The 25,363-nt window shown below is 43.3% G+C and overlaps 1 protein-coding gene across 1 annotated transcript; it reads left to right on the forward strand.

Moving 5' to 3' along the window:
- Window positions 1-587: 587 nt before the first annotated feature.
- Window positions 588-25,357, forward strand: MDK (midkine). Its single transcript, XM_020798815.3, has 5 exons — window positions 588-875; window positions 17,880-17,959; window positions 18,403-18,564; window positions 21,181-21,342; window positions 24,285-25,357. Exons 2-5 carry the CDS (start codon window positions 17,881-17,883, stop codon window positions 24,308-24,310), a joined length of 429 nt encoding a protein of 142 aa, XP_020654474.1. The 5' UTR covers window positions 588-875; window position 17,880; the 3' UTR covers window positions 24,311-25,357.
- The last annotated feature ends 6 nt before the right edge of the window (window positions 25,358-25,363 follow it).

Below are 25,363 nucleotides of genomic sequence, written 5' to 3' on the forward strand. Positions count from 1 at the left end.
TGAATCAGAAACGGATTGAGTTAAGAAACCCTCATTTAAAAGCCACATTCATTAGTTATAACCATCTTTTTTTGCAAAAACAAAAACCAATGATTAGAGTGCTGTGTGCAAGCTTTAAGTCTTCACAAAACACTTCAGGAGGCCTTTTTAAGAGACGTAGTTATGAACGGAAGGATGTTCCAGTGTAGATAAAAAATGAGGAAAGTGTTTGCAAGTTAATGAACAGTTGCCATCCCGAACCGCGATTCGGGGGGAAGGGGATAAAACCAAACTGGAGTCCGCAGCGCCAGCAACCTTACGCTTGAAAGAAGGAAGAGGCCAAAAGGGCAATTACCAGCCTCCTGGAAGCGTCGAGACACATTCCCATGGATGGAGCGAAAAGAAAGAGAGGCGGGAATTGGGGTCGGCCAACCTTGGGGGGGGTGTTCTTGAGCAGCTCGGACGCCGCTGGAGTTTGCCTCCTAAAAAAGCCCGCCCGCCTTTTGTCTGTAGCGCCAGGAGGGGAGGAAGGAGGAGCCTTGGAAGTAACTTCGGGCTCCCAAAACTACCTTTTGTTGTCAGCTGAGCGCGTGACGTCAGAGGCCGCCGCCGCCGCCGCCGCGCCGGGCGAGGTGCTGGGTCCACATGTGACCAGCTTAAACTAGTTCTGAAGACACAAAGGGGGAAGGAAGGAGGAGAGGCAGAGGGGAGATAAGGCGCCAGATAGCTGGGGAAGGGGGGCAGGCCAGGCGGTGGAGCAGAGCCAGCGGAGAAGAGCAGGAGGAGGAGGAGGAGGAGGAAGCAGCAGCAGCAGCAGCAGCAGCAGCAGCAGCGGCTTCGCCAGGAGACCGACCGAGGCGACGGCACTGAGCAACCCTCAGCATCCCTCCATCCAGGCAAGGCACAGGAGAGGACCTCCTGGGCGCGAAACTTGGCCGCGGTGGCCCCGCGGGCGCGCTTCGGGCACTGCGCTCTGCCGAGCGGTCGGTCGGTGCGGGGGAGGGAGAGGGCGCACCCCCCCTCCGATCCCTTTATAACAGGCATACCTTTGTGTGTGGGGGGGGGGGAAGGGAGAAACACCTCCTACCCACCCACCCCGCTCTTCCTTCCCATCCGTAGGAAGCCTAGCGTGGAGAGCCCTTTCGCTGATCGTGTGAGGAGGTGTGCTCGTGCTTAATTTTCCCAGCTCTTTAAAAAAGCGCAGGTGGTTGTCATCCCTTCCCCCCCCCCCCCCACATACACACACGCACGCACCAAATCCAAAGCCCCAGGTACCCTTTCGGGGACTCCCATTACCGCCGCTCAGCTGCTCCGAGGCAAGCACTGGCGCAAGAAAGTATACACCGGCGGCGGGGGGGGGGGGGAGAGAGAGAAGAGACGGTAGGTTCTCTTTTCCGACTTTCTTCGAGCCTCGCCAGCTTTCGAGGAAAAGGGGAGGGACGACGCTCACTTTGGGACACAAAATTCCCTTCTCGAAACGGGGCGGGGGGGGGGAGGAAGGTGAGACAATGTGATGACTTTTCAAAGCTGCTCTCTTTCGCCCGAGTCTCTCGGTCCCCCCCCCCCCGTCCTCTCCTTGACTGTCTAAGCAGCAGTGGGTGGGAAGGATGGGCCTGATCCACTGGGTGGCATGCAATTTTTTCCATGCTAAGACGGTTCCCGGCTGGGGACTCTTTGCTGGTCCCTTAAAAAAAACCCAAAATCCCCCTGACACTGCATGAGGAACAAACAACCCAAAGTGTATTTGTCCTCTACAGTTTTCCCGCAAACTGATGTGCCCTGGTTTTAGGAGCAGAGGATTGGAGGGAAGAGATTCCTGTTTGGGTCTCTTTCGGCCCTTAAGTGCTGCCCATCCTGTGTGTTTCTACACGTTACTCCACCGTTGCATGCATCCTGAGTGCCAGCTTGCTTGCACACTTTGGCGCCATGTAGATAGAGGAGTACTTAATACACTCCTTGGTGATCAGTCCAGAAGAACTAATAGACACAGTCTTGTGCGCACAAGTAGTGTGTAAACATGCCTTGAAAGGACTGGGAAAAATCCCCTGTTTAAACACTCTGCAAAGGCTACAAAGATGGATTAAAGAGCTTTGAATTAATTTATCTTTGTTAAGTAAGTTTTACTTTATACTCTGAGTGTGTTTTAGAAGATTTTTTTTCTAGTTTGATCGGCACCTCTGAAAGAGTGCATGTGGTCTCTTTTGTTTGGACCGCTCTAGTCTACATTTTTTGGGTGAATAATGGCATTAATGATTTTTAGGTAACAGGTATGTGTGGGTGTGAATACCTTATCACTGCAGTAGTCTGCATGTGGTGACCTTCAAATCCTGCCCAACCCTTGCAGTTTGAATGCAGTTTAAGTTATGGACTTTATGAGCAAAGGAGTAAGATCTTCTTTCAGACAACAACTGAAATATACTTCATGCAGAAAGGAAACATTTCACCCTTCTCATACTGTTCAGAGCTTAACTGGGAAGCAAAGGGACCTCCAGGAAGCACAGGACTCTGAAACCACTGCATTTTGGAACTTAATGCACACAATGCAAAATGAGAAGCCTTACTCTAGTTGAAAAGTTCCAAGCTGGAGGAGAACGGTGTTTCCCTCCACAGCCGCTTGTAAGAAAGAAGTATCCCAAGGAAATGTCTACACTTTGTTGTGCAACACACATATAGAAATTATGTGTGTTCTTCCTATGAGAAAAGACAGGGGTGTGGGTCTTTACAAACTGCCTTTGTTAACTATTTTTTTTCTTTCTCCCCTTCATCTCTCACCTGTCCTATACCATTAAGGATCTTGGCTTGTAGCCAGAGTGCACAAAATTTTATGTCTTTAATTCTGTGAAACTAATACTGAATTATGAAACTAAATGTCAAATTATTAGTGTTGTGAGGCTAATACTAATATTGAGATGAATTGTGCATTTAAAACTATTTGCCATATAGTTATCAACTTTAAAAATAGTATTTTGTTTGCTTGCTGTGAGGGGAAGTTCTTCCCAACTTTTTGGATTTTTTTCATTAACATTTAAAAAGGTGATGCTTATGACAGGTATTTAGAAGGTATGCCTAAAATCCTTTTAAGTATTTTGTTCAGCAGATACATTTCATTCTGCAACCATAGTCCTATTCAGGCATTATTGGTTCCATATAGAGCAGGATGAAAATGGAAAGGAAACTCAAAGCCTAGCATTCTAGACCTGCACCCAAATAAGGCACATCAGGTTGAATCTACACATGTAAAGCAAAATCTTCTTGTGGGGCGGTGGTGGTTCCCCTAAGGAACTCCTTCCCCACTGTTGGCACAGAGAGAGTCTACTGAGTATAGGCAGCATTGGGGTGGGGCTAGAGAACACAGTTGTATTCTCTTGTTGCTGTAATTTGGATCAGTGTTCTTTCCAGAACTGTGCTCATAATGAGATGCAGTGTGATTACTTTAAAATGAAAGCCAAGAATTTTGGCATTCTGTGGGATTTGCAGCTTGACTGTAAGCCAAGACAGACGGTGTGGAGGACTGGCTGTGCCTCCTTTGTTGCTCTTCTCCCACCTTTTGAGTTTTTCTGTGCCACTGATAACAACGTCCATCTGCAGTTCCCTATACTGAGATCTTCTGGAATTATTATTTGAAAGTGTGGGGGGGGGGAGTGACATTCCTTGTGCCTCAGATTAATTCTGCATGACAGTGGTCAACTTCCTGGGAAGTCTTTCACCAGAAAAATTATTTTTCTTCCATACTGTTGAGTTAGTGTTCCCAGTACTTGCACAAAGTATTAGAAATGGAGCTTGTATTTTTGGACTGCAGCTCTCAAAAGACCCCAGGCAACTGGGGATTCTGAGATTTGTAGTCTAGAAAATGAATTCTTACCAACTCTGGACATGAAAACTAGCCATTCCTTGAAGAGTCCATTCCAGTTTGTAGACATCAAAAGCTTCTTTTCAAATCCAAGATCTATTCACATGTTTAACTGCTTGAAATGCTGCAGCAGAAAAAATAGTCACTTCTTTTGTTTCCCTTGTGTGTTGTCTAGAATTGTGAGAGCGTCCTAGAAAGTTTCCAGATGAAGAGTAAGAGTGTATAGCTCACACTTTGGATTGCTTGTGACACAGTCCAGTGTAAGCTATTTCCCAGCAGTCAGGCAACATATTGCAATAGTGCTCCAGTTCGACCCTGATCTGGGTCCAGCAGAAGGACTACTATTTTTAGGAACTGGGCTGGAATTATACCCTGATGAATGGAAGGGTTGCATTGAGGCAGATTGCACCTCGCAAAGCAACCCTTTCCAGTACAAACAGATGCATCGCTTTCTCTCTGTGTGATTGCAACCTTGTCTGTGTTTTTCCTAAAATGTCAGATACTGTATGCAGATTAGGACACCCAATGCTGGCAAGCTGCACATATAGACTTGAAGATTAGTAGGTAAATGGGTTAGTATTAAATGTTAAAAATGCAGAGAAGAATTAATTCTTATCAACTTTGAAATCTGAAAAACATTTCTTTGTTTAATGAACATTATTTATTTATTTATTAAATTATTTATTTGGAATTAAACAGTGGAAGTTACAGAAAATAGTACGTACTGTATGTGGATTGTCATTATTTGACCCCTAGTGGCGTATTTGTTATTGCCTTCTCCAGAAGTCTAATTGTTTTCACAGTACAGTACAGTTACCTCTCCCAGCCTGGCACTTTTTCTAAATGGATGCAACTAGAGGCATGAGGTAAGAGAGGAATGGAGGCAAGTATGTGGGTGCTCCAATAAAAGAGCAGGAAAAAAGTGGCAGGGAGGAGGTCAAGACAATGAGAGAACATTCTCTGTTCAGAAGCATTGCACCAACTAGATGGCCAGTTAAATTCATTTTTGAAGTTTTATCACTTTATTCAAGAAAGGTTTGTTCCCTTAGAACACTGGTTCTTAACCTTTGTTACTCAGATGTTTTTGGACTGCAACTCCCAGAAGCCTTCACTATCAGCTCTGCTGGCTGAGGTTTCTGGGAGTTGCAGTTCAAAAACACCTGAGTAACCAAGGTTAAGAACCACTGCCTTAGAAGATACTATGCACTTTTCATTTGGGACACCTGGATTTCTAAATTGTTGGGTGCTTCTGAAATATTTTCTGGCTATATTTTGGGTTTGTAGACGGAAAGAGGACGAGTTCCACATGGTGCACCAAAAGCATACATCAAATGGATACCCTTTCTGAACTCATCTAATAACATAGCTGTTACTCTGCTCTCACTGACAGTTGTTTGGGAAATACAAATATTCTCAGTCCTTTTATTCCCATCAACTTCCTCTCTTAAGTTACATGTGAGTTAACTTTTTAATCGATTCTCTTTGTGGTAAAGGAGTTGTCATTGCTGTGCAAATAATTACTTGTTTTCTCCTAATAATCCAGTATCCTCATTTTATCAGGTGCTGAGTAAATGAACTAAAAAATTAGAAATATAACAGATGTCTCATAAACAAATAAATCACATGGCAAATGTAGTTTATTGCATGGTAATTGACTCTTTATTGTAGAGCTGGGAGGGTGAATTTGATTCATCCCAAAGGAAATCTGGAACCAAAGAGAGGATGGGAAACTTGTTTCTAAGTCACTTCTGATGTAGTATATGGTGCACTAGCTTGGTGGTGATCAAGGCATTGCTTCCAATTTCTGCTTGGCCATGAAATTAGCTACCTTGGGTATTCGCTGTGGTCATCCTAAAAGAGTTTGGTTTGAATCCAGTTTGCAGTTCACTTACAGTAGGCCTTCTGAATCAATGGGATATTTATTTATTTTACCACACTTTTCTCCTTAAAAAGGACCCAAGGTGGCTACATCAATAGAAACTGAAAACAGTAAGTACACGAATACTACAAAAGAATCAAAACAAATACCACACTAAAACAATAAACAAAATTAATACCAAAGCAACGTACAAAACAACAAGCCACAACAGTCCATTAAAAAAAAAACAGAACCCTCCTCGGACACCCAGTCACTTAGAGACACCCTGCCCGAAGAGAAAGATCTTTGTCTGCTTGAGGAAGGACACCAAAGATGGGGCCAGCCCGCCTACCAGTGAGAGGGAGTTCCAGAGTCTGGGAGAGGCAGAAGAGAAGGGTTTTTCCTATGTCCCCATGAAATGCACCTGTCAAAGTGGTGGGGCCGAGAGAAAGGCTTCTCCTAATGATCTTAACACTTGAGCAGGCTCTTAAAGGAAGATATGGGCCTCGAGATAGCTTGGACACAAGGTTAAAACCAGGTTAGAAACAGCACTTTGAATTGTGCCGGGAAACAGATTGGCAGCCGGTGGAGCTGCTGCAGTGGGAGTGGGTGGGTTATGTCATCCCTGAAACCAAGCTTGCATGCTTTTGATTCACCATTTATCAACCAGTTGAATGGGCCTACTCTGGTTGGGGCTACCAACTGGGTTTAGGCCTTTTCGTGTATGTGTAAAGCACATTAACAGTGCTCACATTGTGCAATAAATGCAAATCTTTTCCAACAGGAGGGAATAAATGCAAATCATTTCCAAACATGGAGCAGGTTCATTTGGAGCAAAGTGGGGAAAAAATTGTGATTTTTTTTTTTAAAAAAAGCCATTAAAATGGACTTTTAAAATTTACATCAGATTGATTGACTGCTATTGTTAAAATGCTTTCCATTTAAAAAAAAAAAACCTACAGGATGATAGTTTCAATTTAAATTGTGTTACAGTTTGAAAATCTCATGGAATAAGGACTAGTTCTTTCCATGTGTGTATATAGATTTAAGAAGTGTTGTAAATAAGGTTCAGCAGTTATTGGACTGGAGCCTTAATTTTATGGAGCTCCATAGGTATTTCTATAGATCATTTAGATAAATCTTTTTATCTCCCCTAGTATTTGGTCTATCCCATCATAATTTGAATTTCTGAAACTCAGTGCCACCAGAGATGCATGGTAGGATTGATGACATATCCGATCAGTCCTATTTTTCTACTCTGATTTAAGTTATTCCTGGAAGGTTTTTTAGACCTTCCATCAATGTGGCATATTGTTGGGAAATCTTAGACGCCCTACTTAAAATCTACAGAATTGTTTTCAATCGTTTCTGTGAGTTATGCTGTTTTCAGGCAATTACCTACCTGAAACTGTGTGGGCAGAGTCAAGCCCTTACTGTTCTTCCTTAATGGAAGCAATAAACAGGAGTATTAGAGGTGAAGTCAATATGGGCAACGAGACTATGAAAAAAATATGTATTTTGAGTAAAGTTAGAACAAGTAAGAATGTACTTTTTGTTGGAAAAATAACATGTTTAATCAAATCCTTCTGAATTATCATTTAAAAATCAAACCCGCCCTGATTTAACAAAACTTGACAGAAGACATTTTGTTTATTTTGCATGAGACATAGGTGATTGTTGCAAAAATCTGCCTGCCCCGCTGACAATATGGGATCATCCCAGCAACAGCCATTGTTGAGGAGAGGGTTATCTTTTCCAACCCACTCCTCCATGGCTGAGATCTCTGCAGAGGTAATAAGGGGCTGGAGAACATTATAAAAGCACAAAGAAGTTAGGGGGTTAGGGGTGAATGGTTGTTGATAACCTCTTGGCATATTTTGAGGGTGTGTGTGAACTTAAATCCTCAAAGCAAGGAGTCACATATATTGGCTAAAATAGTGACTTTAAATATATGTATTACTCCATTTTGGTACACCCCCTTGTGTCTTATCATTGAGAGAGAAAGAAAGAAAGAAAGAAAGAAAGAAAGAAAGAAAGAAAGAAAGAAAGAAAGAAAGAAAGAAAGAAAGAAAGAAAGAAAGAAAGAATCCCACTACATATACTAGCATAAATGAAATGATGAGAATTAAGTTTTGATCAAACTCTGGGATTTGATCCAACTCTGGGAGGCAGTGGAAGACAGGAGGGCCTGGAGTGCTCTGGTCCATGGGGGTCATGAAGAGTCGGACATGACTTAACAACTAAACAACAATTTTCCTGTATTTCTTGTATGTGACAAGGAGTACAACCACCACCTTCTTAACTAGCAGGAATTTGCTGCCGGGAGTTATGCCAGCACATGCAACTGATAAGATTTCTGACCATTGTCTTAAATCTGTAGGTGTGTTAATTAAAAGCACTTCTTTTCTGGACTTGCAACCCAGTCATATTCTTGTTTACTCAGAATCAAGTTCCATTGCATTTAATAGAGCTTATCCTGAAACAGGTATGCGCAGGATTGCGGCCATTACATTTTGTATTGCCACTGAGGACGAATCCCCCTTGTGTATAATGGTTGTACAGCATCTAAATCTTGCAGTGCAGACAACTGGCTTAGAAGGGACACCTGGAGCAAAATTTGCTTGGCGAAGAAGAGAAGCAAGGGAAAACGAAGGGGCCCCTCATTATTGTGCTTGGCATCTACGATCCCATTCCAGCATTGCCCAGAGGTTTTCCATGGACTTGTTCCAGGTTACTTTAAATCCTTGGCAATCCTCACTGTTGCCAAAGTATGTCTAAACTTTCAGCAACAGCTCAGCATGTGCAGCCTAGGAAGCAAAAGACCTGAATACATTTAAAATTAAATGCAACAGAAGTGTGTAATGAGTCATCGAGGGATCCAGGGAAAGCTGTTCACCAAAAACATATTGTAAGTAGTGAGGTGTATGAGCCATACATTACATTGATCTTAATAATATAGTTTTCCTTCAGGATTAAGCATTAGTCTTTAAATGTTACTTGTTCTTCCTGTTTTTGACTTTTTCGATATAAAATCTGATATCAGTTTCTAAAATCTCATTGTGAAGTATCATGCATATAAGGGAGATCCTGCAGATAGTTTTTGCTATTTTCTGTCCATCTATCAGATACCTGCACACATAACCAAGTGTCCCACCGCATGATAGGTGGCCAGTGTGATTGCATATGCCAATTATACAACTTATGCTGCACAATCCCAATATGATTCTGACCAGTGTTTTCTCTTGTCTTTTTTTTAATTCACTTCTGTCTCATTTTTCTGCTGTTATGTGCCATGAAATTGATTCTGACATACTAGTGCTATGAATTCATGCAGTGGTTCCTGACCATGGGTCTCTAGATGCTCTTGGACTACAACTCCCAGAAATCCTCACTAGCACAGCTAGTGGTGAAGACTTCTGGGAGTTTTAGCCCAAGAACATCTGGGGTCCCAAGGTTGGGAACCACAAAATTAATGAACTTCAAATGATCTTACAATTAACAGCTCTGCCCAGGTCTTGGACACTCAAAGCCATGGCTTTCTTTACTGCATACATCCTTTTCTTTTTTCTTTACTTTATCCATCCTTTTCTTTTTTCCTGCTACCTTCAATTTCTCCCAGCACTATTGTCTTCTAGTGAGTCATGTTTGCTCATATGCCAAAAGTACAATAAGCTCAGTTTAATTATTTCAGCTTCTAGTGAAAGTTCAAGTTTGATTTGATTTGTTTTTTAGCAGTTGACAGTGTCTATAAAACTCTCTTCCAAAACCACATTACAAATGAGAATTTTTTGCATATGCAAACCTGTCACCACATTAAGGTGTGTGTCAGAGGAAAATCATTTAAATTCTTTAGCACTGTACAATTTCCAACATTTTATCTCATGAAGAAAGAGAGAATCTCATGACAATAATCAACAAGAGGAATGAAAGCAGAAAGAAAAGGAAAATTGCTTCTAAATATCAAAGTGGATTTTTACATGTTTTGATTTGGGGTGAGGATGTGAGCCTGGAATTTCTGTTGTTTTCTGATGCTTTTTTTAAAAAAAAATTGGGCTTCGCTTGGAATCTTAGATCTTGCTACTTGGAAGCTAGGTTGCTAAAATCCTTATCCTTGTGTTTATGCAAGTAAATTATTGCATTGTCCTTACCAACAGGCCAGGAAATAGGGGAGCACTTTCTGGTTCTTTTTAGTGGCCAGTTTTGACATTTTACCTTGAGAATCTTTTAAACAAGAGGCAAAATCAAATAGTTCTTCTTTGCCCCTTGGGATTGGTAAAAGAATGGCATAAAACATTAAACAAAGAAAATCCTATCAAATTGCCCCTTAAAATACCCTAAAAAGTAAATTTGCAGAGTTACTAGGTGACATTCTTTACATCTAAGTAAACTTTGAGGTTAAGCATGATCTCTAAAAGCAACTTTGTAATTATTCTTTTACTTATTATCCAAAAAATAGCTAGTTGAAGTAATTACTGTGTTACTTTTAACTAGACAGCTCCAAACAATGGTTCAGTCCACTTTAAGTGGGTTTCACAGAAGCTCTTAAGTCCAATTGCCAATCTAGGCACATTTGAATCAGAAATGGCAATATGTTCACAGTCCTCTGAGAAGTGTGAAGATGCCCCTTCGCCGTCTTATAATCATGGCGTGGAGTACAGAGGCAAATGCAGGCCCCCAAAGTGAACCTTCAGCCGATGATGGATCATAAACAAAATTCCTGACTGTTTCACGCAGTACTAAATTCTGCCATGAAAGTTTTCCATGTGCAAAGATGTGACGATTGCTTGCATGGCTGTTTCCTTTTGAACAAAATAATGACTCCTCCTGCACCCTTGGCACTAATGGTCAGCTGTCCTGTTGGAGGATGCATTGGACACCATGTAATCGGTTTCCTTGGGAAATGGCATGTACAGTAAGGCGAGCAAATTCTCGTGTTAGCCATTGCTGCATCCAATTCTGCCACCAAACATGGCTGAGTGTAGGTTAGTTTTGCTGAGTGCTCCCTTTTACTTGTGGGTGTTGCACATGTTCCTTAAATTTGCTTTTAATTTAATGGGTGCTGGTACTGCAGAGAGAGCTGCAAGAGCTTGTTCCTGTCAGCAGTCACTGCAGAAGGAGTAGATTGTGGGGTAAATAATAGACTGCAGGTCAAAGCTAGGGGGAAAGGAGTGGGAGGTCCATAACACAAGTCAGAATACATGCATGGAAAAGATTAAACCGGGAATAGTGGTTCTCCTGGTAGATTTTAAAATGATCAAAGGAGGAAACTGAGGATAAGAATTATTTCTGCTTCTTTCATGTGTGGAGAAAATGACAAAATTACAGGATACTGTAGTGCAGTAGCCAGGCCAGAGGAGAAGGAAGAAATGGACTAGAGGAATGATGCTGTTGGAAGTGGTCTCACTGGCATATAGGTGGGGTTCAGACACTAACCCCAGGCTTTATAATCATGAATATTCATGAAAATGTAGACAGGTGCTGTGGCCACATGCTCCTTTGCTCTCCTTCACTGTCCAGCACCTGGATTCTGTCTTGCACTGCACCTAGGTTCCCCACTACATCCAAACTGGGAAACTCTGGTTTGATCTTAGTTAAGAAACCAAGTTTATCATCTAGGATATGAAGTGATCCTGGCATTTAATCTTAACTGACATACAACTAGAATTGCCCAGTACTGGTTTTAATGGGAAATTTCGGTTTAGTGCAAGCCAGAAGTGAATGGGCAGGAAGAGTGGCTGACGGAGCAGAGTTTAGCTTTCCTAAACAATGGTTTATGGACCCATGCATGAGCATCTGACCTTACCACATTTCCAGGTTGATTTGGCAGGCTTCCAGAATGAGCAGTAGAAGGACAGATGAAGAGGAACTACTTGATTCTTTTTTGCTGGTGACTAAAACTCAAACTCATCTTTTCAGACTTAACCTATGGCACTAAAATATACAGGATCAGGTATCTAGCAGTTTGTTTCTAACTGGGGAGAATAACATGTAACCCCATCTAATGCCTTATTGGGCCCTAAAACATACTTTTTAAAACCCCACTCCCATGCCAAATTCCTGCCTTGTATAGCTTTTCCATGTTTAGGCAGTTTCCCCCCTATCTCATGCAACTAGCTGCAGCCATTACCCATGTTGCCTACTACGTCAGGAAAGGATAAAGAAATCCACCAAGATTTTTGTTGACTGATTCATAAGAAGCATTTTTTCAAAGAACTGTTTAGAAAAAAATGTTAATTATAAAATGAAGATGGTCCACTCTTAGATAGAGAGGGACATGCAGTCTGAACACACTTGCCTTTTACCCTTGAAGTATGCTTGTGGTTTTGTGTGACTTGATTCTGTATTACTAGAGTAGAAGCTGAAATGGGAAGGTAGTGTGGAAGGAGGCACCATGCTTCTGATGTTGTGGAGTGTTGCCCAGTGCATTTTGTTGCATGAGGCAGAGTAGTAAATGGTGTTTTCCACACTGCTGTTTAAGATGAATTGTAAACAAATACTGCCAGGTTATTCTGACCCAGGAAGCAGAAAAATCTTTCAAGTACCTCTTCTCACAGTGAAAATACTCGTAACAACAAATGGAATCACTAACCAATTGGTCCCCACTTGTGTCTTGAGGCACCTGCCTCACTCTACTTAATGCTGCCACCACTTCTTCGTGGCCTCATGCTGCCCAGGGAAGTAAAAGCATCACCTGCCATTCCATCTGTCATCCAGCATTTCGGATTGCACCATTCTAGCATAAGAATTTACCACAGAGAAGCCACAATTCTACCATTAAACTAATGCAGCAGTTGGTCCAGACTGAATGTTCTTCTCCACCTTCAGTGTCCAGTGTGTATATTCCCTTAAATATTGAATGTGTCATACTCTTTTTCTTAATCTTTCCCAAGGAACTTCAGATTCAGAGTTCTTCAAAACAAACATGTGCCCAAAGGCTGAATCCAGACAGAAAAAGAGAACAGAAGAAAACAAGTTGACTTGTTTTGTAGCTAAAAGCCAGTTCCTAAGCTTGACACCAGTTTTCTTTGGCTGGTTGACTTCCATGGCTAGGTATCTGACACAGACACAGTTTGATGTCCACCCTGTCTGTCATAGAGCTTGGAAACATTACTTTTTTTGGTTTTCAGCACTCCAGAATCCCCCGGCCAATCTCCTGTTTAGGATGAGGCATTTCAGCCAAACCAGAGGCTAGCTCTGGCCTACTCTTCTTGCTCAACTTCTGTCCGTTTGGACCATTTGGAAGAGACAGACTTGAGCTATGCCTTGGCAGGCACTGAACTCCCCTGAGGATAGTTCCCAGCTCAAGGGTGAGTAACATGGCTCTCATCCCTGGGGCTGTGCCTTCAGCTCTCCAGCCTGTGTAATTCTCTGTGACAGTTCAATTCAGAGTGAATCCAGCAGCTTCACAGCAACAGACATACAAAAGGTGAGCCCAGCGGAGCCTGAATAATGAGCAGAGCTGCTGTCTGCAGTAGCCTGCCTGGGGGACACAGCGGGGGGGGGGGATTCAAAAATGCTGACCTAGTGCTTCTTTTCCTTAGTCCTCCTGGCCATCTCTTTCCTCTAGACTGAGCATGGCATGTTTCATACCAATCTTCCTCCCTAAACTGCTTTGGAAGTGGGAGCAGAAGCAACCCTGCTAACTTTTCCATCAGTGCACTTTGATATATTTCCTAATTGCCTCATCCAGTGCACCATTTAGGGGCTCCCCATTCTCTCCTCTCAAGTTTGTTTTAAATTTGTTTTATTGCAGTGTAGGGAAAAGAGATTAAATATCTTGGAAGTGCATATAATGAATGATGTGCTGTTTAGATTATCTAGCACACCCTTGTGGTGTCCTATGGCTGGAAAATCAGTGAGCAGCAACCTCATCCAAAAGCATCTGGGAGCTCATCTTCATATCCTTTACCCAGATTAAGCAGTCCAGCAAGGCCTTCGGTCCTGGTGCACAGGTCCTGGTGCTTGTCTGGAATTCTACTGGCAGCTCACAATCTGCAATGCTTCCAAACTGATCTCTCCCAGTGCTCCTCATCAAAGTCTGTTCATCTTTCCCTCAACAATTAATTTTCTTGGGTAAGAAAACAAGGTGGAAAGAGTCATGGAAGAACATGGTTGCAAAGAGAAATTGATGAAGTTTGGGCATCTCAGAAGAATCAGTGGATGAAGCCAGGCAATTATGCAATAAAAACATAGGCCAGGATGCGATTCAGTCAAACTGCTTGCATGACACACCTTAGCATGAGTAATATTGATGTCTATGTCACTTGCGCAACGAGGCAATTGATAGTGGGTGGTGCAAGTTAACGAGAAACACTGTTTGTACAAGAAGAAGGCCTCTGCAGATGATGCATTCCCTGATTATGCTGTCTGCTCAATATCATCTCAGTAGGATTCTGGATTTAGTCACCTTCACACAATTTTGGGACTCCCACAATAGCATCCATTGTAAACCCTTGGAATTCCAGCTGAAATCGGTGGTAGCTATTTTCAGTACAAGAGCTCGGGGTTCTAGTAGAAGGCTTGATAACATGAACATGGCTTTTGTTTTAGGGCCCACATTTCTGCATTCCAGTAGCAAATGAAGGAGCCCACCTGTGGGGTACAGTCATATCCATAGACTAGTCTGTCATCATCCTTCACCACCTGCACTTTTGAAAAAGCTTGCCTACATGGAAGAGGACATTTTAGATAGACCAGGAAATTCTGTATAATTAAACTTTGTTCTTGGCCTCGTTCCCATTCTTTTGTCATTCCTTATATGCAAGTCCATGAGGGGGACTTGCTTTGCTGGGTTTATATTTTATTTTTTTGAACTGTCAGCTTTGCTGCTGGACTCTCCTGGGTGGGTAAGAATTGCACTCATGCCGTGTTGCCTGAATGGAAACACAGCTGTTGTTTTCCATGTGCTGGAGAAATGAATGAAAAGGATAAGAAAAGAGTCTGGCTGCTTTGCTGTTCATCAGCCTTCTTACGAACCCCTTCAGAACAGAAGGGAAGAGTGACAACGTGAACGCAAGGAGTCTGTGGAACCGTCTGCTACTATTGCTGTTTGCAATCTGGCTGCATCTCACTTGGCCAAACACAGATGAGCAAAACTACCGTGCAGACATCACCCAGCTTCTTCTCTACACCTGCAGTTCCTCCTTTTTATGGGGTATGTGTGTGTGTTCTGTGCACACAAACACACTCGCTCACTGTCCACGCAGACTTTTTGTAGCGATATGGTAATAGGCTGACATTAAGAGAGCCAGCAGGGGGAGCAGCCTGCCTTCTAAAGCTCCACATGGGATCTAATTGTGTTGGGCTTTTATTTTTAATCTTCTGTTTTAGTTCTCTAAAACTGTGCCTGTCGGGGTTTCTTTTCCCACCCTGGATTCTTTTCGAGCTGCATAAAGGTTCCATGGCAGCTGAGATTCCCCCCCTCCCCAACTTCGGGGAGCTTTGGCATTGGCGAGGAAGCCTGCTGAGCGCTAGAATAAAAGAGGCACTGGGGAATAAGGGGGACTATGGGATCATTTGTAGGAAGTGGGGACCTGGGCCTCACTATTGCCAGATGCCCACAGAAAGCCGCCTAACTTTGCAAAGACAGAGGCTGCATAAATCCATTTGGCAGGTTTGCTTTCCAGTTTCCACTCGGTTGCTCTAGATTTGAAACTGGGGAGGGGGCAGAGAGGCATTGCTCGTAATACGAATTTGGAATGGAAGGTCAGAAACCTTTCCCGTTTGCCCCAGGCTCCAGGGATGGGTGAGGTGCATGTGAGTAACAGGATGCTGTTTCCGCCAGTGGGGCAAGAGGGACAGTCAAGGAAGTATCCATTGACTAGCGCCACTGTGAGAATGGACCATCTTGTGTATAAGTGCAGGGGGCCTCTCGGGGGCTTTCCAAGTGGCAAAACACACCGACAGGCGAAGCACAACAGAACAAGAAAAGACAGGCATCTTGCAGGGGCAGAACACCAATGTATTGATACCAGTTCTGACTAAACGCCAGTCCGTGTGAGTCACACACAGCTCCTCTTCAGGGAGCCATTATATCTTCTTTAATAATTTTCTCTAAATAATTGGCTGTTGTACAAGTGCTGTGAGGAAAGACTGGAAGAACTGGGGATGTCTAGTCTTGAGAAAAGAAGATTATGGGGAGATATGATAGCCCTCTTCAAATACTTGAAAGATTGCCATGCAGAGGAGGGGCAGGGCCTATTCTCTATCATCCCAGAGTACAGGACACACAATAATAGGCTAAGGTTACAGGAAGCCAGATTTTGGTTGAATTTTAAGGGAAAAAAATTAGAGAGGTATAATAATGGAACCAATTATCTCAGGAAGTGGTGAGCGCTCCAATGCTAAAGGCATTCGAGAGAAAATTAGACCGCTGTGTTTCAGGTATACTTTGATGTGGATCCCTGCATTGAACAGATGATTGGACTTGATAGCCTTATAGGACCCTCCCAACTACATTTTCTCTATGATTCTATCAGCAAGCTAGTAGCAAGGTATTAAAGGCACCCGGTTTTTAAAATGAAGAGCTATTTGCTAAAGAGAAGTAGAATTAATACAGTGGATCATGGCGAATCTGATTGCTGTACGAACTGGATTTCCACCTTGCCTACCAGAGTTAAAAAATCACTCTGCCTTATGCGAAGGGCTTTTATTACAATGAATTGTAAGTACAAGCACAATGTCTGGTGTTTGTTGGGTGACTGGTTGTGCAACCCTAAGAGACATCATTCTAGGTAGTATAAGAGCTTGCACAATGTTAGTTGTGTATGTAGAAGTCCCCAACAAAATACTGTCTTGAGTTTGTGTAGCCCAAGAAGTATGATATAAGTTGATAAAAGTAGCTATAAATGGAGGATAAGAGGCACAACTCAGTTTAACCAATCATTTTGAAAGGTTAGCTTAATGATTGTGCAGATTTAATATTGCCTTCTATCGACTGGGATTTAGGTGGATTTAAAAACGGAGTGAGCACCCGTTGCTTGTCCCAGCTCCCGCCAACCTAGCGGTTCGAAAGCATGCAAATGCGAGTAGATAAATAGGGACCATCTCGGTGGGAAGGTAAACAGCGTTCCGTGTCTAAATCACACTGGCCATGTGACCACGGAAAGATTGTCTTCGGACAAACGCTGGCTCTATGGCTTGAAGAGCGGGATGAGCGCCGCCCCCTAGAGTCGGACACGACTGGACAAAAATTGTCAAGGGGAACCTTTACCTTTACCTTTTTAAAAACAGAACAGAAGACAGAAAGCTACACAACATCTCTAATGCAATGAAACCACTGGAAGTAACTTGAGAGAAGGTGTGCATGCCTGTGCCATGTTGCCCTTTGACATTGTGCTGTTCTAGGTAAAATGTGAGAATAGTGCCATGTTTGTGTTTGATTCTGAAGCTCAGCCAACTTCCTCCTTTGCACAACCCAACAGGGCCCGTGCTCACCCCTCCTGTTGCATTAAATTGTATCCCCAAATTTCAGATGGTTCTTGTATGCTTGTAAGTAAGGGTTGGACAACATGTATCCATCAGCCACAGGTCTACTTATCCACCCTTCCTTCAGACACAGCCAGCACTGGGAAGAGGAGAGGCTTCTTCAAAACAAGATGACTTGCACTTCTTAGAAGCATTCAGAAACCACAATTCTCCTCTGAAGCAGGATGTGCAATTTTATTTAAACAAAAATATGCTTCTTTGGTGCATGAAATGGATTAAAAGTGAAGTTAAAAAAACATTTGATAGAGATGAAACCCCAGGGAGTGGGAGAAGAATGATTGGTTTCTGTCACGGAGAGCTGCTCATACTGCAGATTTTTAAGCCTTGTTCCTCCTTGTCTTTATATGCTGTCAACCCCTCTTTCTTGCTTTTGTTCTTCATTATCCTTGTGCATAAAAATGTAGTGGCAAAATTGCTGGTATCATGAAGCCTGTTTATAAACAATCTATGCCCTCCTGGATGCAGAACGGCAGGTGTCTCTGTGTCTTTTCCAGTATCCAACATGAACTACTCTCAGGTTCCTTTGTCAAACAGGTTTCAAAAGAGACGGTGCAGTCATTCCCACCCCCCACCTTGATATTTTGGGTTCCAGGTCTTCCTTGATTATTAGTTTCCCTGTTTGGATTTCCTTCTCTTCCCCCCTCCCCCCTCCCAATAGTCTGCAGGGATTTTATGCCTTTCCCCCCTTTCCCTTTCTTTGGACAGAATGCAGGTCCGTGGACTGTTTTTCCTCTTGATTCTGATTCTTCTGGCTGCATCTTCTGAGGCTGGCAAGAATAAAAAAGGTAAGTGGCAGGCTTCTGGTTGCCCATCAGTGTAAAATCTTGTCTTCCTATGCCATATTTAGGGTTGCCTGTAGATTAAGGGAAGGGAGCAGGGACTGCTTTTGATGCCTCATGGCAAAGAGCCTCGTGGCACAGTGGTTAAACTGCAGTACTGCAGGAAAACTCTGCTCACAACTTGAGTTCAATCCTGGGCTGAGGTAACTGTGTTCAGGTTGACTCAGTCTTCCATCCTTCCAAGGTCAGTAAATTGAGTACCCAGCTCGTAAGGAGGGAGGGAGGGGGAGATGTGTAGTCTGCATAATTAAAAATTGTAAATCACCTGCAGAGTGCTTTAAGCACTAAGGGGTGGTATACGGTATAAGCAAAAGGCTTTTCTTTTATGGAATAGGGTTTGCTATCCATTGGTGTCACAGTGACTGTCTGCTCCCCATTTATTCTTGCAGATAAAGTGAAGAAGAATGGCTCAGATTGTGAGGAATGGCGCTGGGGCCCCTGTGTCCCTAACAGCAAAGATTGTGGTGTTGGCTTCCGTGAAGGCACTTGCAATGAAGAGACTAAGAAGCTCAAGTGTAAGATTCCCTGTAACTGGAAGAAGGAATTTGGAGGTGAGCATGCATGTGTTTCAGGAAGAAAATGATGAGGGTAACTGTAGAACTCGGCTAACTTGAAAGAACCTTGGGAAGCTGGGAAGTTTACAGATGTCTGGAGAGAATTTGTTGTTCTCTATCTAGAATGGTCTCGAGCAGTTAGTAGATATTTTATTATATTAATTCAGTGGCTGAAATCCTGTTGCTTGACCTAATGCCACATAAGGCTAATGACATCATCAGCCATGGCAGTTGTTCAGAAAATAAAAATGTTAGCTCACCTAATGAGGCTCCCTTGCTGTTGGAAGTTATGGGGGGAGAAGTCTTTAATCTCCACGTATTGCCAGTGGTGGTAAAATCCTGCCAGAGGCAAGTTTCATAAATTAAAATCCCCTCTACAGCTTTTACACACACACACACACACACACACACACACACACACACACACACACACACACACACACACACACACACACACACACACACACACACACACACACACACACACACACACACACACACACACACACACACACACACCCCCCCCCCCCCAAGGAAACCTTAGAATCTCTGGGGGAAGGGTTTAAGAAAGTTTTAATTTTTGAAAAATCACCATGGCTATGACATCATCAACCTCACACAATTTAAAGTAGAGCCTCAGGATTTCAGCCATTCTATTGCTTTAGATTGTTTTGCAGCACAGTGCAGTCCTTCAGATGCTGTTGGGCTGCAACTTCCAAACTTCCCCACCACTGGCTATGCTAATCCAACAGCATCTAGAGGGTCTCGCACCCATTCCTGGTTTACAATGAGTTTGCATCTAGGAATCTGCTTCCTCCAGTGCTTCCCTAGTAGAAACACATCCTCTAAGGTAACGGGGCATTCCATGAAGATACTTAGCCACAGTTTCTGGAAGCTGTCATTCTTCTGAGACTTCCAGACAAAGGAAGGGTGGCTTACACAGTCAGGCTACTGGTCTGCATAGCTAGGGATTGTCCATGCCAGTGGTTCTCATCCAGTGGTACTTCTATTAACAGTGAGATGCAGACGTTATCTAGTCAGAACACTTCACAGATTTCATAACATGCTCTTTCTTCCCCCACTTTTTAGACTTTATTAGATTTCATAGCAATGTGTGTAAAAAAAAACACAAACACATTTCTGTCTGTTTGTGTTTTAGTTATAAGTGTTTCTAATAATACAGCTACAACTGTATCTGAGACCTTTTGTGTGCAAAACATGCTCTGCCACCATGCAACAGAGCTTTTTTATTTCCTATACAGCTTTCAAGGCTTGCTCTCTTATTTTGGACTGTAGTTCTCAGATTCACCAAGCCAGCAATTCACTGTGTGGGTCAGGGGATTCTGGGAGCTGTTGTCTAAAAAGGAACTTGCCTGAGCTCTGATGTTGTCATCCGAGCGAGCCTCTCTGTGTGCATGTTGGAGGCAAGGGGAATTCTGACAGTAGGTTCTAGGCAGAAGTGCAGTAAATAAATATTTAAGATGCTGAAGGAGCTCAAGGGCCTACTGCAGTTAAGACAGCAAATATGATGTCCAAGGACTCGATGCACAGATAAATACAACTTCACCAGATAATCATCTATTCTTCAATCGAACACAGGTTCTAAGAATAATAGTAAGCCCTGGGACAGTTCCCCAATGGAAGAAATGCAGGAGGCTGTGAAGTTAGCATTGACTGCCGTATCTCTCCCCAAAACAGGCAACAATCTAAATTTCTTATTGTAAGTGAATATGACCAAGATATGGGGAGACCAGAACCAGCCTGGTATAGAAAGGAAGAGGTAAAGGGATTGGATCTTCCAGTGAAGATCTAAGCCATTCAATTGTTCTCCAAGCTCCCATGTACACTGCAAATAGTGGTATGCAACCACTGCTATTTAACGTAACAAAATGTCTGCTTTTCTACATGAAATCAGGAGTGGAGAAAGTTGTGAGATCAGACTATGGAATGTACTTTGCTTTTTACTGACCTTCAAGGGTCGCCAACCAGAATCTGGTGCAAAATGTACTTAGACTGCAATTCTGTAGTGCTAGAGATGTATCCCAGAAGGCATAGAGGGGGGAGCCAAACTCACCTTCCGAGGGCTTCTCTGACATGAGGTGAAATGTAACCATGCTGCACAGCGTATATCTAGCTGAAACTGTGATAAAAGAGAACGTAGGAAGTCCTGCAGAAGGCAAAAGAGCAAACTGACCCTGTTGTATATCAAATTCAATTTATATATATAAATAAAGTTGCCAGAATGGAAGAGAGCACCTGGTTTTTCTGCATAGATCTCCTGGTTACCCTAAGCTTTCTTCATTTCTACAATACAGTCGGTGGTGGTGGTTTTATGGTTTTGATAAATAACAGGGAGTCAAATATCTTTGCTGGTTATGTGCAAATCTATACCAAAAGATCCAGATCTGCCTTCACTCCACCTCATCTGTATCTAAATCTACCGAGGTCCCAGTGACTTTTTGATCTGTTAACTGACAGGCTAGATGGTCATGATTCAAGGCTATGTGGTAGAATTAAAGTAAATGCTCCTAAGATTGTAGATATTTCATAAATAGGAACAATGTTCATTGTGGGTACTGTACCGGCCTAATAGCTCTTTAACTTCTCTTCCAGCTGATTGCAAGTACAAGTTTGAGAGCTGGGGTGGTTGTGATTCTGCCACAGGCCTGAAGGCTCGCTCAGGCACTCTGAAGAAGGCTCTGTACAACGCCGAGTGCCAGGAAACTATCCAAGTGACTAAGCCCTGCTCCCCTAAGACCAAGTCAAAATCCAAAGGTTCGTCCCAGTTTTTAGAAGTCCTTTGTCTGCCTGAAAGGTTTCTTTCCTATTGCTCTTGGTACATAGTCTGATAAAATTACTTTTTGGATGGCAACTCCCACCATCTCCTGCCAAGCATGAACAGTGGTCATGGCATCTGCGGTGTCTGGGAACTGCCATCCCAGAAAGTAACTGAGGTAGTACAAGAAAACTATGAATGATCCTCCCGGGAGAAAGTAAAGGGTTAAGGATGGCCCACACAAGAGTCCATCTCACCTGTCATGACTGTCCTTTGTGATTCTTAAGGCCATCATTTTGTCTGCAGAGTTCTGGTCCATTTTGAAGCAGAGCTTTCAAAGCTAAGCCATAGGTTATGGCATTCATTAGGAGCATGGATTTTTCAGCACTACATTTGAGCCATGAACACCTGAAAGATTGTAGCACACCTTTCATGAACTGGGGGCGGGGGCGGTGGAATTCCCGCTGTCGTCCAGACCACCAATGCAGTTAGCTTTCTGGCTATGCCATTACGCAACTTACATAAGTATATTGCTCTGGCAGCAATGATTTGCACATGGTGGAACTGTCAGAGAAGACATTCTGACTCTCAGCCAAATAAATTCCTATTTAGATCTATCTTAGGCTTTAAAAATGTCTGGAGTGGGTAAAATGCAGGAGCCTCTACCTTTCCTTTCTTCTTATTTCATATTGTATTGCTGTGACTTCCTAATAATAGGAAGAGGCTAATTTTGTGTGTGTGTGTTGCATGTTTGTTTGTTTGGACTTCAGCTGCCAGAGTTCCTCCCCCCCCACAACCAGTAAGCTCTTTGGCTTCTGTTCATGTTCGCTAAGGGATTCTGACAGTTCATAGTGCAAAAAAAGGATAACTTTCCCAAGCTTTAATTTCAATTACTTACACTGTCAGGAATGTTCGGGAAGAATTTCCAGAGGCAATGATAATCCCAAACCAACAATGGTGTGATTGAGAGGTGTGGAACCTTGCCCTCCAGATGTTGATGAATTGAACTCCTGTCAGATCTCAGCCAATGGAGCCATAGGTTATAGTTTAAAGCCCCAGGCCTGTCTGAGTAGCAGGAACTATGATAGAATCTGCCACACACAAACACACCCCATCCTGGCTCAGGCTTCTCTGGGCTTAGCTGCAGTCCTCTTGATAGCTCAGGCAGAAATGGATTTTCCTAGGAATAGTATATTGCATCAAGCTATCCTTGTTGTAATACAAAGTGTTTGCAGGTAAAGTGGTGCCTCACTTAGCAATGTTAATTCATGCCAAAAAATCGCTGCTAAGCGATAACATCGCTAAGCAAAATAAAAAAGCCCATAGAGACACATTAAAACACAATTAATGCGTTCCTATGGGCTTAAAACTCACCACCGAGCGAAGATCCTCCATAGCATCACCATTTTCGGTGCCTCTAAAGCAAGGAATCTGTGCCTGAAAACAGCGGGCGGCCATTTTGTTTACCCGACAGCCATTTTGAAACCGCCGATCAGCTGTGCGAAAATGGGAGCTTTGCGATGATCGCTTCCCTGCGATCATTGCAAAGCGAAAATACCCCATAGGGACCATCACAAAGCAATCACTTTTGTGATAGCAAAAAATGTGTCGCAAAGCTATTTCATCGCTATACAGAGTGATCGCTATGCGAGGCACCACTGTAGTTTCATCTTGAGTAGAGAATCAAAAGCCATTAACTTTACAAAATACCTGCTCCACATTTTGTCAACAGGAGCTGACACAAATACCTACATTTTAAAAATTCTGCTTAATAGCTGGAGGCTGGCTAGGTGGACTGTCATGATGACCACCAGCATTTCCAGATTTACCCTGACATCACTGACCTCACCTGTGGTCAGACTGGCTAGCACTAATGAGAAATGGAGGTCAACAACATCTGAATCCTCAGCTCTGACATCCTCAGCTCTGGTGCAATACCTTTATTAGGTCTGACTGAAGCTCCACAGCAAGGTGGGGAAGAATTAACATTCATCAGGACTCTTCTTCCTCCCCTTTTTGTTATATTGACTACCATCAATACCAAAAACATTGCACCCCATAAAGCCTAGAAATGTTTCTAGGTTTTTCAAATGGGTGCCAAATTAACTACAGACACCCATGACGAAGGCTGCTTGGAGGCCTTTCCTGGGCTGTGGGAAGCGAAGTCCTCTTCTGCCCTCCCACAGTGGTCAAGCGGTTTGCCATTTGAAGCTGCTGTCCCTACCACCACCACCATAGGATGGTCTTACCACTCCGCCATTCCCCCACCCCATTTGGGAACTATGAGACGGCTGAATTCCCTGACCCATGTCCACTTCAGAAGCCTCCTCCTGTATTATGGTGGCCGTCCACTAAAGCAGGTAGTGAGACAGAGCTATGGCAGGGGTTAGAGGGGTTTCTTCTATTTTTGGACTATAGCTCCCATAATACCTGTCTGTTATGACTGGGCAGATTGCAGGAATCTGCATATAACAAGTAATGTTTCCAAGTTCTCAGCTAATGGAGAGCTCCTGGTGAGAAGAGATAAGTTGCCTATGAAAAGAGCGAGAAAGTCAGTGGATAAGGAGGAGGAGAGGAGAGCCTCACAGGCAGTTATGGGGATTGCTGGAGCTTTGTATCAACAACTATTGGTGTAGCCTGAAAAAGAAGTAGAGGTCTTTGCCTTAAAGATGAACAGATTTATTTCAGTTCGAGTTTTCATGGATTGTAGTCTCCCTTCTTTCTGAGGAAAAAGGTCATAGCCATAAAAGCTCACAGCAGTAATGAGTAATGTGTCTTCTTTTAACATGTTGTTTCCAAGTTTTTGATGCAGCCCCTGTGCTCCGCTGGTACCTTTGAGAAAGCGGGTGAAAGCAATCCTAAAACAGTCAAAGCAAGTCAGTTGGAGGCAATGTATACATGTCGGCCACTAATGCTCTTCCACTTTTATTGTTTCAAACAGCCAGAAAAGGAAAGGGAAAGGACTAGAAGGATGGAGGAAGCCCCACCGTCTTCAGGGCATGGTGCCTGAACCCACTTGGACACACACCACTTGGAGCTGCAGCGTGGCCCCTCCCAGCTTGGCGATGCTTTGCCAAATCCTGCTATTCTTCCACCTCCATGACTTTGACCTTAACTGAAATGCCGTTTCTAATCAGTAGTTTTGCAGAGAGCAAGCCCTGTCCTGAAGAAGGTGCTGTTTGCCTTCTCCTTAACTTTTCCTACCTTTCCCTCCCCACCCCTGTTGTGCATATGCAATCTCTCCCTCCACCCCATTCTTTGCTCTGGCTCCTTTCCCAGAATTTGGTCTGATGTGCTTTGAGATGGGGTGAGACTAGGCTAAGCTGTGGCTAGAACTCTTCACCTTTGGGATCTGCTGTCAAGCTCAAATGGCCTTTCGGCACATCTCTTTGAACTTTAACAACGCCTCTGACTTCCCTGTTCAACTTTGCTTTCCTGTAGACAAAGAGCTAAACTAAGCTAGCCAAGGGCAACGTTTCAGGGAATAGAATAGGATGGGGAGGAGTTGCAATGGAAACATCGGGTGAAGAGCCCCTCTGTTGCAGAAACAGCAAGATGCTGACTCGCTTTGGTGTCTTTCTGCACCCTCTCCCCCCCGCCCCCTCTTTGTAGGGGACAAAAATCGGTGCCTATTTCCCATGGTGCTCTTTGTGTATGTGTGTGCGTGCATGTGTGCATTCACTTTTTTTGCTCCCCATATCTCCGTTACCTACGTGTTTTTCAGCAGACTCTTCATCTGAGGAGGGGTCTGTCTGTCTGTCTGTCTGTTTAATCTGTACGACTTGTGTTTGTTTGGTATTTTGCTAACAAGCCATGCCTTGCATCCTCGTCAGTGCCCAGAAAAGAATTTCCCCAGAGCATTGTTTCTTTTTCAATAATTACATCTTCATTTCTCCTTATCTATATTCTTGCTGGGACGCTGTGGCCTTCCCTTTTCTGGTGCTGGGTAAGCCCTCTCCTGCTTTTTACAATCCCCCCTCCCTTTTTTCCAATAAAAGTCTTTTTACAAAAAAACCCACC

Source organism: Pogona vitticeps, chromosome 1, assembly GCF_051106095.1.
Source record: "Pogona vitticeps strain Pit_001003342236 chromosome 1, PviZW2.1, whole genome shotgun sequence".
Classification (NCBI taxonomy): Eukaryota; Metazoa; Chordata; class Lepidosauria; order Squamata; family Agamidae; genus Pogona; species Pogona vitticeps.